This window comes from Vanessa tameamea, chromosome 10 (assembly GCF_037043105.1).
Source record: "Vanessa tameamea isolate UH-Manoa-2023 chromosome 10, ilVanTame1 primary haplotype, whole genome shotgun sequence".
Lineage (NCBI taxonomy): Eukaryota > Metazoa > Arthropoda > Insecta > Lepidoptera > Nymphalidae > Vanessa > Vanessa tameamea.
The window spans coordinates 7,678,263-7,691,936 of NC_087318.1; the positions used below are offsets into that span (position 1 = coordinate 7,678,263).

General features: G+C 31.7%; 1 protein-coding gene across 1 annotated transcript in view; it reads right to left on the reverse strand.

The window, feature by feature from the left end:
• The window catches only part of LOC113403898 (protein dissatisfaction), a 31,933-nt gene that overhangs the window by 7,284 nt on the left and 10,975 nt on the right, over positions 1-13,674 (reverse strand). The window contains exons 4-5 of the mRNA XM_026644531.2: positions 2,464-2,618; positions 1,985-2,158 (exon numbers count right to left, since the gene is read on the reverse strand). Of these exons, the coding sequence (XP_026500316.1) occupies positions 1,985-2,158; positions 2,464-2,618 (329 nt within the window). The remainder of the gene's footprint in view (positions 1-1,984; positions 2,159-2,463; positions 2,619-13,674) is intronic.

Below are 13,674 nucleotides of genomic sequence, written 5' to 3' on the forward strand. Positions count from 1 at the left end.
ATTGCAGTAATTCCCTTTCTAAGATTGCTTGTCGGCTTTGGAAGTGCCTTTACTTCATGTATATAATCTTTCAATTAAACAATGTTTATACCCTAGCAAGTGGAAAGTGTCGCGAGTAACAGCTATTCCAAAATCGAGTTGGTCCACGGATATAACTAATAATAGAGCTATCGCTGTACTATGTGTATTTGGAAAGATACTTGAATCAATTCTTCATAACATCATTTATAAACAAATAAAGGGGCAATTGAGTGATTGCCAGCATGGGTTTCGTCCTGGACGCTCCACATTGACTAATCATATAGAATTTGTAGATTATATAAGTACTAAAGTTAAGTCTGGCTGTCAAGTAGATGCCGCCTATGTTGATTTTACGAAAGCATTCGATCTCGTAGATAATGATGTACTTTTAAACAAATTTTCTTTATTAGGATTTTCAACTTCTCTCTTAAAATTGATGGCTCACTACTTAAAAAATCGAAGACAGTTTGTTAAGGTAGACGGGTATAAATCGAAAGAGTATTATACTCGATCAGGGGTTAGTCAGGATAGTACCTTGGGTCCTATGCAATTTTTGATAATGATCAATGATTTACCAAGTGTTATCTCTAATGCCAAATGCCTTATGTTTGCTGATGATTTGAAATTGTACCTATCTGTAATTGAGACTAAAGACTGTGTAGTGTTACAACGTGATATCGATGCTGTAGTTGACTGGACTATAAGAAACAAATTATCATTTAATAATTCAAAATGTAAAACTATCACTTTTTCTCGATCTCGTAAGCTTATTAAAAATGTATATAATTTGTCTGACACACCAATGGAACATGTAATCAAAATCAAGGGTTTAGGAGTTATAAGGGATAGTAAATTAAATTTTCATGACCATATAGTTAAAACTTGCAAAGATGCTAATGAATGCCTTGGTTTCATTATTAGAATATCATCGCAATTTAAGAATACCTAAGTAATAGAACAATTATATAATGCCTATGTCCGTAGTAAATTAGAATATAATTCAATAGTTTGGAGTCCGTGTGAGGCAATGTACACTATAATGCTAGAAAAAATTCACCATAAATTCTGTAGATACTTCTTAAACGTAAATATGGATACTACCCTTTTCTCTATCCTTCTATGTTTGTGTCAGGTATGGTTGGTTTAGATACACTTCAGCTTAGGCGGGAATCCGCACATATAAAATTTTACTATTTAATTCTAGTGAATAGAGGGGATAGTATTGCTGTGCGTGAATCCATATATTTGTATGTTCCCGACCAATATATGCGAGGTGTTGGAAGACGGCAACATAGATTGTTTTGTTACCCACCTATGTGGCATTCTCCCCAAGCTAGCAACAGCCCCACTGCTAGGGCTGTTAAACTTTTAAATAGCTTCCTACTTTGTTGTCGAGATGTAGACATATTTTGTTACCCCTTTTATACTATATTCAAACAATTCTATATATTCCAGAATATTAAAGATGTTTTGTAGTTCCTAAATAGATTTAAGCTTATTTATGTTTACTTTTTTTATAAATTTTATTTTTACTAAATTTTATCTCATTTGTCCTTAGTAGTATGTTTTAGTCAAATTAGTGAGAATATTAAAAAAAAAATTGTTAAGTAATTAATTAAGTAATTAAGTAATTAGTGTAGATATAAGCGACTTGGTGTAATAACTGTAGTGCTTATATTTTTCAAATAAAGATTTTTATTATTATTATTAGGTTAAGAGTCAGGTGATCTAGCCACTCAACCATTTACATATGTTAAACATAATTAATATAAGCTTGTATGTTAGAATTGTCGACCTTAATCTTTTTAATCAGAAGTATCTATTCATTTGTGGTATAAACTAATTGATTTCTGATGTTGCACTAATATTATAGGTAGGTTAAAATGTGGTATGTCCGTTAACAATATGCCACTTAATATTTTAATTATTATTATAACTATTAAAATATTGTTAATGTTGATACCTGGCACTTATCGCTAGACATGAGTATATGAAGTAATCCAGGTGGTGGCGGAGCGAGGAACGGCTCGGGGATGAAAGGCAGTGGGCTAACGGCGCCGGCTCCACCGGCTCCACTTGAACCCGCGGAAGAAGCTGTGCTCAATGGTGCTGAATCGTTTATCCCGCTTATATTAAACTATAGAAATAAAATATAATTATTATTTCAATAACAATATCATTCGATACGAATGATAGAGAGTTTATGTTTCTAGTTTACTATGAGGTTTGAGCTGAAATGACTCAATGGCTAGAAAATTAGAATCTTGATTCTTGACCGAAAATTGCATGTTCAAACCCGGGCAAGCACTTACTGAGTTTTTATGTGCTTAATTTGTGTTTAAAATTACCTCACGATCCACGATGAAGTTGGTAGGACCTAAAATACACGACCGACATTACTTTTTTCGGTAATATTTTTTCTTTGAAATAAATATGGCTTACCTGAAAATTAAAAGGTTGCGAAAGGGATGTATAAGGCGACTGTGGAGACAGTTTCAAAGGGTGTGGCTTGTGCGTGTGCGCGAGAGGCGGCGGGAGTGAGCCCAGCACGCCCGGATGTGGCTTCGGTTTGCGGGGACCTCGTTCGTGTTGAACCGCTGCTTAGACAAGATATATCGTACAAAATTAACTACGACAATAACAATATAGCATTATTAAAATAGTATAGTTATCTCGATTAATGAAAAATAATGTTATCGTTCCTCTAAAAAAGGGATACATTTTTTAACGAAAAGGTAACTTCGACGTTGTTTAACACGGAGGATTATATAGCCGTGAACCGCTTATTCGCAGCCGATGGCCAATCCCCCGGTAAGCCAGGATCACGTCGCCTATAACCTACATTATAATACCCACACCCAGGCTGTAGTCATACTGTATTTTTATTTGATAATTTAGTATGTAAGTTTTGATCAGTAAATGTTAAATCAGTTTTTAAAACGTGAATCTTTAATTTAATAATATTAATACATTTTTAAAAAAATCCTTTACATGCCAAATTTTACTTTTTCTGTTTCAAATTTATTAAAAAGAAAAATACAGTAACATAAAAAATAAGTTCTATAAAATTATATTTATTCATCTGTTATAGATCAAAGAATTTAAATTAAACAATAAATAATTCGTCAGTGCGATCAATGTGTACCGGCCCCAGAGTAATGACGTCACGCAATCAGCTTACCGAGGCTGAGTCCATGAGAATGCGGCTATTGTATCCGCACATGGCAAAGGCCCGGGCGCATACGTTCGTTCCCGCGCTCACGGCTCATGCCGGCTTAAAGTGAAAATGTGAATAGTGGCGGACACTCCGCACGGGCATAGCTTAAATACTATTTGAAAGGGGTAGAGCGCACATATTACGTATAGTTAAAGATGGATATTCGTAAATAATTAAAATTCAGGCGATAATTATTAGTTAGTACGCACAATATGTTAGGCTTCAATATAATATTACGATGTTTTTGAAGATATCTTACAGAAGAGTAACACGACTTTGTAAAGATTTAGCTTACGCTGTAGTAGATATTAAATTATAGATACTGTTCCAAATACTTTAAACGGTGTTTATAAAGTATTAGAATTCAGATTTTGACAATTAATAGTTGAAAAGGCAATAAAGTTTATCTACGCCCCAAGCGACGACTTTTATCGGTGATGCAGCGGAGTGTAACAAATATACGCAACTGTAACAAATGTTAACCTTTGTTTATAGGGCGAATGTAATCCCAAATAGAACACGTGCTTTTTTCTCGGCTTTTTCCTCGTCCTTTGCAATTCCGTATAATGAAAAAGCAACCTTTTCTATTGAATATAGAGTTTAATTTTTTCTGACGGATATAATAGGAGGGACACTCAAGCCAAGGGGCTTAGTTACGGTGTGACACGGATAAGAGAGATTTTAATTACAAGTTCGAGAAGAGAAACTAAGTTTGATCTAACCGTCCTTGATATCACACTATACTTACACTTTAAATTAAAACAAAGTTAGAATCTTGTTAGTTATATATTTTGTTTATTACAGCGTCTACTTAACTATGATTTAACTACGTTGTTATTTATCCAATGAAATTGAATGAATGAAATATATTTATTTGCTTGAAACAATTTTAAAATTCAAAACAAAAGCTTGCTTTAAAAGTATTTTATTCATTAAAATTATCCACATAGAAATTCATATAGAGTATGTGAAATTAATACCGATTTTAATAACACACTTGTATTTTTGAACACTACTAGCTGTTCCGCGCGGTTTCATTCATATTAAACGGTACGCTACTCGCCCGTGAGTGGTAGCGTGATATTAAACATTAATTAATTATTTTGTCTTAATAAATGGACTATTTATCTCTATAACTATTTTTCAAATCAGACTGGCAGGTCCTGAGATATGCGATTATTTTATTATATAAGTTAGTTACTTACTTTCTTGGAAAAGTAGTAACAAAAGGCTTTATTAAACAACATATCTTTTTATAATCATTATGTATTATCTTCTTAAAGTGACGTAAATGCCTAAACCTTTTCAAAAAGGCTTTCATTGAATCACATTTGAAGCGTTTAAAGGGAAATTTAACTTCAAAGATCTATCAGCCAAAAGCCCCTTTAAAAAAAACTCTATCGAATTAAAAGCAAACAAACAGTATTTTTCCAAAAGGTATAGCTGTTACAAAAACTACATGCCCCATTTTACTGTTTGCCCGTAGGCGCTGCAGTCGCGATGTTTATTAAGGTTAATTACTATTTATACTTGATGGTATTTTTTTTCAATAAATTATTATAAGAAAATAATAATATATCAAGATACTTAAAGTAAGTCAAATTGTTTTCTGCAGCGTGTTTCAAATATGCATATTTAGAGCTCTACTAATTAGTTTAGGAATGCGATTTGAATCGGTTAAAACTTTCAATCAAATTGAAGCAAAGAAAAAAATTATAATGTCGGTTCAATCAAAGATTCATATTTGTCAACTCTTGATTCTTGAATTTGCATTTTATAAGTTTCATTCATTTTAAAATTTTTGTTGTTTACTTAAATGTTTTTTACATAAAATCGAAACGAAAATCTTAGCGCTTTTTTGAAATTTTAAACCGATTATCCCCTTTTATGTCCTTTAGGTTTATTATTATTTAAGCGAAACGCAATCGGCCAACCAAACAATAAAACCAAAAAATAAAAAGTATCCTTGATTGTCTTTTTCGATGGTATAATGAACCTACTTATATACTAAACATAGAAATCTGTGCAGGCGTAATTAAATAATAAACAAACTATTGCGGTATTAATACTATTAGTAAGATGTAAATAATTTCGTCTTTGCACATATATTGTCTTTATACATATTTTTTAAATCAAATTGTTAACCAAATACCGTAAATAAGACGCTCTTTATGGACTTAGCACGAGACCGTTGAAGAACATCTGTTGTAGCAAACTGTAGTAGTAACCCACACCAGATTTCTTGGCGGGGGGGAAGCGAGATAAGTAACTACGTACATATCTACCGTAGCCGAAAATGGAGGTCTGTGGTCGATATTACTATAGTGATGGAAAATATATCGATATTGGTTTTATATTTTTATGAATTTAAGTAGTTATCATATAATTTAAAATTAATGATACACTACTGGTAGCCGTTAATTAATAAAATATAAATCTATTCTAGGAAATATAGAAATGTATGCATAGCCTACTTAAGAAAGTCACATGCATATATTCACATAATCTTATTTACGTTATCGAATAATATTTTTAATCAATAATGTGTTCGGCAAAAGGTTTAAAATTAAACTAATTAGAACAATTCCTACAAAAAACCACTTGATCGATAGTTACTGTCATTGTAATATCTTTACCTAAATGAAATACGCAGAAATAAAATTAATCAGAATAACGATTAATAATTTTATCGATATTGTGAGCAATTTTCTTGAGGCCAGACTTGTTTGCGAACAGTTACGCCACCGGGCGACGGTGGGGTGTGATTAATGACCCAATAATCCCAGCTGCTTGCCTCCTAGCCTATGAAAGCTTCACGAAGCCGAATTGGTGAATGGTCAAAAGGTTTACAGACCATAGCGTAAGACGCATTTGTAAGACTATATTAAACACGGATACAGGAATAAATTTAGCCAAAAATATGTTTATAATTTATCATTGAATCAATCGTAAATCCATGTGAGAGATTATGTTTAAAAAGAACAACTTTAATAACATTATACATTTAAATGATTAATAGTATCACATAAAACTAATATTTTATTAAATAATTAAAACATAAGAATAAAATACAAAGATATGATTAGCAAATGTATTACGATTATAAACATTTATCGCTACAAATTTATTAATCTGTAACAAACCGAGCAAACCCTACGCTGCTTATGACATCACTTCCAATCGTCTAAAGAAGTTGTCCTTCTTCTGAATAGAAAACATGACTAGGAGGATTTCAACAATTGTTGCCCCTAAAGAGAACATCAAGCAAGAAATAAGTATATAATATGTTATTGGAATACATTTGATATGTTCGATATAATATATTAATTTGTAAGAATTACATATAGAGATATAGATACGTTTACAAATAAAACAATAGATAGGTAAGTTTAATAAGTTAATAATTTTTAGTTAGATAATTATTTATAAAGGACGAAATTTTCACTTAAAATTCTAATAAATTTAATGTAAAGGGAATAGTATCGTGTATGTACATCAAATATATTTGAGAAGTATAGAGTTGGCGAGATGCTTTTAATGACGTAAATTTAGTTTTAAGTTAAGTAATCCGTCTAGGTGCAAATAGTAGAACAGAAAGATTTTGACATCACTTATATTAACAATAACTTATTATACGGAATATTTTTGTAAAAAATGTGTAGGTACACTTAGATGGGAATATTGGTGCGTATTAAGGCGGATATAATATAATTAATATTTATGCAGTACGTACCTATAGGTAATAATAGTTTTTAACGGCGAGGATAATATACTCAATATTTACTCAAGTACAAATAAATAATATAAAGCAATGAATGTTTTGATAAAGTTAGGAGGAACTATATATCAGATATTTTGTTTTGATTATGTATTCATTGCTGATAGGAGCATTTACTTAAGAAATCGTTAAAAAGGCCGGAGAAAACAAATTCGCAATTTATCGATTAAGATTTAGTTTTGATGATGGATGGTTAGTTTGTATTTGGTTTTACGCTGCGGGATAAACGATATACATAGTATATTTTAAGTACTTCTTTATACCCTGTGTCTTAATATAATTCAAAGTCCGTTACACACGTTTTATCGAACAGTCAAAATTGGACAATAAACGAAACACGAAATAGTGGTCACGGGTATAAGAAAGTTCGCGCAAACCTCGCTGTAGGAGCTGAGGTGTTTGATACTTCGCACATGTTTTTGTTCAGTAGTGCATCTTTATCATTTGCTCGTAGAAATGTATTGTAACAGGATTCCTAGATAATTGCAATATTATGTTATCTGTAGCCATTTGTTCATACGCTCCAGTACTTATAACTGCAAACCAAAAACTGTGCAGTGCGATATTTAAGGTCGACGATTACACAAGATGCATTTATAAACTACCGTGTTTCTGTACTTACGATTAGGCTACCTTATACGTAACTAGTTTCTATTGTTGCAAATCTGATGGATTTCTTACAGAATGCACTTAAATAATAACCTTTTTAAAAACTCGTTTATTGACCACTGCATTCTGACTACACAATGCCTCTTACAAGAATATGAGGATTACGCGAGGATATTTGTACCATGACACTTAGCTATATAATGCTTATACATAAATGTAAAAATTACAAAAATAAATTTAACAAAATAGACTATTTAATAAAATGTTTCTAAATCTATGTTTTTATATACTTTACTACAGTAATATTTCCGTTTTAATTTAGTAAGATATAGTACTATCTATTCCAATTGTGTATAAAAACAATTTTTCAAAAACAATCGGATATCATAGCATCCTAGAATCATTTATAAATATAGAATCAAAAAGTATTTATTTAATAATATTTACAAAAGTATAATTTTAAGGGCATATGTGAGTACAGTGGTGAGGAAAATCTAAATTTTTATTTAAACAAGCTCAAGAATCGAGACTATGCAGAAGTATTTTCTTTTTTCTTTAATATATCTACCAAAAATTGGTCTTGCGAAAATCTTACTCGGTGCTGTCAAAATTCTACACTTATTAAAGTTAGTGGGGGGCTCTGCAGATTGGACGTTTTCTGTCGGTGTTAAAGTCATTTCGGTGTGTTTAATTTGATCAGCTTACATTATTAACTTCTTTATATTCCTTATAAAGAATATATAAAAAAAATTATAAAGTGTATAAGTTCTTTAAGAAGCAATATGCAGTGCCCATATGTTGATAGTTATATGAAATAGGTAGGTATTTACTAATATAACAGTAAAATTCAATTCAGAGAATGATAATACAACCATGATATTCCTACAGATCGTGATTTATAAAATACTCAAGATTATCTCACGCGGTTTTTCATGATATAGGCGGACTGGCTAATGGGCCACCGGATGGTAAGCGGTCACCACATTACATTACTTACATACATCACCAATGCACTCCACTAATCTTGTAAATTTAAATGTTATGTTCTTTGTGCCAGTATTTACACTGGCACACTCATCCTTCTAACCGAAAAACTACAATACTAAGTATTGCTGTTTGGTAGTAGAATATCCGATAAATAGGTAGTACCTACCTAGAGACGTTTGCATAAAGCTCTACAAATCTATCTCTACAATCGAATTATTTGAACGTTGTTCGAAATATAAAACATTATGAGCTATGTGTAATAAAAAGTCCTGTAGTCGATATATTGTTTTTGTTTTGTTTCAAAATTTCAATAATTTACGTTCTAAAATGTAGAACACAGTAATATCTGTCCACGTAATATCATGAAGCCCAATTCAGTGCTTTATTTCTGAGCTTAGTACGTATTCCACAACTTTAGTAGCTTTATCTGCCTGTGTATTTTTTAACGGTGCTATGTGTTCTTTAACCCTTTCCACTACGCTTAGTTTAGCAAATACGAATTGACACAGCCACAGTTTATTTTATATCCGTGCGGCTCTAGAAACGGACCTCCTTTGGTGTACATAAACAGTAAACATTTTGTGACGCAGTTGTGACATGTTTCTTATGGAACCGATATCCTATATTGAACCAATGTTATCGATTACAGCTTTGACATATGGAAACGCTAGTGGACGACATACCATTACGTGATTTTCTTCATGTACCACAGTAAGATACACCGCAGTACATTCCGTTGTGCATTTTTAAATATGTATCTTAGCGTATAGACAAGCGGGAGGTGACTTTGCTTTATACCTGTAGAGATTGAACATTATACAAGATTTCTATCATCAGACTTGACAAAATTTTATCTGAATCGATATTATACGTGAATCTAATATGCGGTATGTCAAATTGTGATTTATTAAATATTTATCCAAATCTAATTTATCGTACTGTATAATTTAAATAACGTCGTCAACGTATAAATATCCCCCGCAAGCTAATACCGTTACTAGAATACTTTCCATGGCTACCCCGCCAGTTTGATATAACATTTACCCCTTAACAAGAAATTGTTTCAATTCAGACAGATTTGAAGTTGAACAATAATTGAATTAAAAATATCATCTAAAGGTCACGCATCTCGAAAGAAATTTTGATAAAATAAATATATTTTAATCTATTCTGTTGATAGTCGCATGAACTTCTAGGATGTCCATAAATTATCTGAAAACTATCATAATTTTTTTATAACTCCGAAACCAGCCGATTAGATAAATCTTATACAAAGCGTAGCGTGTAAATTTAACTGATAAAAGGTCGTTTCATAAAACATTAGACTTATTTACTTATGACTATAAGCTGATCGCACAAATTCGATGGTTACGTCATTGTTATTCTATACAACTGCCAATAATTCTTGTTCTATAAAATATTTGACGAGTTCGTTTGACCGTTTGATCATATTACTCAAATTATGTGTTTTTTGTTTGCGAGAATGTTCTGTATCTTTATATAATCATTGCTATGAATTGATGACGTTCCTCAACTTTCAGATGCACTATAGTTTTTCATAATTTTCCGGAATTATATGACAGAGAAAGGTCTTTACTATTTGCTTTGTAAGAGTGAGTTACGTAAGACGACTTCAGCGTTTTGTTTTAAAGTTTCAGCTTCATTTGGGGGTACATATTTTATATATTGTTTCCTCAATATTGCTGTTCTTTCCCTGACCTTGTTTACAAGTTAATGCTGATCCCTTTAATTTAAATATATCTTTATTTACAAAACCCAAAACACTCCCAAACAGATATTTTATGTACAAAACCGAACTTAATTATTGAAGACTATTCTACCAGTCAACCTTCACGCTAAAGAGATACATAAAGGCTATAACTGTTAAAATAACACTTATATGAATGATATAGATAAAAATAATATAACTAACTATAAATACATTATATAAAACAAAATATTTGATAAGCAATCTTTATTGGATAACAGCAAAAGTTTAATGATTGTCAACACCATAGTTCCTCTCATTTTTAGGGTACCGTAGCCAAATGGCAAATAACGGAACCCTTATAGATTCGTTATGTCTATCTGTCTGTCTGTCCGTCCGTATGTCACAGCCATTTTTTCCGAAACTATCAAATCGAATCAAATCAAAATATACTTTATTCAAGTTTTACAAGCACTTTTGAATTGTCATTTAACAAATTACATTAATTAAAGCTACCACTGGTTCGGAATGTAGATTCTACCGAGTAAAACCGGCAAGAAACTCAGTAGTTCCTCTTTTTCAACATCTAAAAATACAGTCATGTTAGTTAAATACAATTATATATGTATGTAATATATCCTGCCCGGAAGTCAACAAGCATTAACTCCACACTTTTTTATCATCTATATAATCTTGTTTCGAATAATATGCCTTATATTAGAACTATACTGTTGCAACTTGGTAAGTAGATGTATTCTGTAAACTGCATTAAGAGTTTCATACAAAAACAGAAAAAAAACCAATAAATGTTGGGGGTCCCCCATAATTAGAACTGAAACTCAATTTTTTTTCATCAAACCCTTACATGTATCTATGGATAGGTCTTCAAAAATGATATTGAGGTTTCTAATATAAATTTTTTAAGATGAATATTTTGCGCAAGAGACACTTCCAAAGTGGTAAAATGTGCCCACCCCTAGAACTTCTGAAATAAGAGAATGATAAAACAAAAAAAATATGTATGATGTACATTACCATGCAAACTTCGACCGAAAATTGGTTTGAACGAGATCTAGTAAGCAGTTTTTTTTTAATACGTCATAAATCGTAAACCGCAATTTACCTTTCATTCAATCAACTCAAATACATATAAAAATACAAAAAAAATACACTATTATTAAAACATCGACCAAAGTTACAAGGAACTACAAGAACTTTTATATTATGTTACTTGCTACTACGGAACCCTTCATAGGCAAATCCGACCCGCACTTTTACTTTTGCCGCTTTTTTTGTTTTAATACGAGTCTAGTGGCACGATGTTAATAATTTCTTAAATTATATTTGGTTACGGCCGAGAGGCGAGGCATCTGTGCAAATGCACTAATGCCATTAAGATTGGTGATAAGTAATAAACGTCTAAGCTAAATAGAATAGGTTTAAATAAGAATAAAATACAAAAAATCTAATGTAGTGTCTTCTATTAAAATGTTAATTTTTTAGTAGCACGGTATTTCTATGGAATATTGTGAATTGAAATCTTTATTTTATTTAGCGGATTTATAATAATTACAAAAAAACTTACTGATAATGATTTATTTGCACAATTTAGTAATTTTTATAAAAAAAATGCTTTATTACTAAACATTAATATTACAAATACATCGAAGAGGACTGATTTATTTCTCTTGGAAAGCGAGCGTTCCGTCGGAATTATATTTTTATAACACTGCACATATTCCTAGTTACGTCTCAATGTATCAATAAGCATATTGTATATGAATGAAAATGTTAGATAAATGATTTTATTTTAATAAATTAATAATCAGTACAAGTATAATCGAATAAAATTTTACAACTTCACAAGGGCAATTAATCTCTTATACTTTTACCTGATATTGTTATTTATTTATATTTTATTTCGTCTTGAATTCGATTCGATATGTTTGTAAGTTAATTACTTCTCTAAAATATTTTTAAACTGAATAAACCTAAGAGATTCCGTACGGTTCCTCTCGCTTAAGATGGCAAACAAACTGTACAGGAAAAGTAGAATGTATTGAATTATATTTCAGTAATAATCATAAACAAAAATAAGAGGACGACATTAAAGCCCTATAGATGTGCATCGAAATCGTCGCGTGGAAAATATTCGCTGAGAGAACGACCTCATGTCCCGACATTCGTTTCAACGTTAATTCCAGCCGCATTTGTTCCATTACATTTCCGACACAAAGTAGATACGCGTTTGCCGAATTGACTAGGTGGATGCGACCAGGCGAACCTAGGTAGAAGGGGACAACACGAGAAAATCACCTGTGTGCGAAAGGGAGGTAAGATTAAAAGTGAGAAAGATGTATTCAGAAGTGAAATAGTCTGCTGGCTGAGCACATCATCATTAACGAGCCAGATAGGGCGGAGGGCAGCGAAGAGGCAGTGGGGGCGCGTCAGGTGGGTAATATCCCACGGCTTGTAACACCTGCGTACGAAATTATCCCTTACCGTCAGCACTTATAAAGAACACATTTCTGTAAATTCTATAGCTTAGAACACCGTCCTAGGGAATATTTTTGAGTGCAGCGACATAAATATGAGAAATATCCAGCTTTTTTTCACTTGTGAGTCTTACGGACACTATCTAATCACACTCACACTAATATTATGAATAGTTTGTTAGTTGTTTGCACAGAACGGCACACGATATAGATTACATTTCTTCTACAAAATGATAAGTTATAGTATATTATGCTGTATTACTTGTAGCATATTATTATATGTATTAAGAATTACAATATCCTAAATTTTTTCGGAAAAATCCGATAGAAAATATTGAAAAGTCTTAATTTAGATGTCTTAATGTATATGGTACCTATGTTTTATAAATGAATTAATCACGCGTCACGTATTAATTACTGTGTAATTATACAATATCGTTAAAAATAAAGTTGGTAGAAAAAATAATGTAAATGTTAGGTTAAAAAATAACAGGAAAATTCCATCCAAATCTTTAAAAGTTGACGCGGTAACCGACAAGCCGGCAGCAGTTTTGAGGATCGAAGTGTTTCATAACTTCGAAGTGCAGCGCGTTGCTTTGTTTCCGAACTATAGATACCTTTTTTGATATATGGTGTTTATCCACCATTCTTTATAAATAATCGGCTTTAATACATTTAATTTTTAATTTCGACATTACGAGATTTCAAGATATTACTAGAATAAACCTATTTTTCTCGTTATGTAAAAGGTTTGCAAAAGTGCGGACAGCAATAGCCAAATGGGGCAGACTTTTATATAACTTGGCGAGTCATGTACCATTAGCCTATTGGATGCTAAGATATTATTTAACTTGTTCAA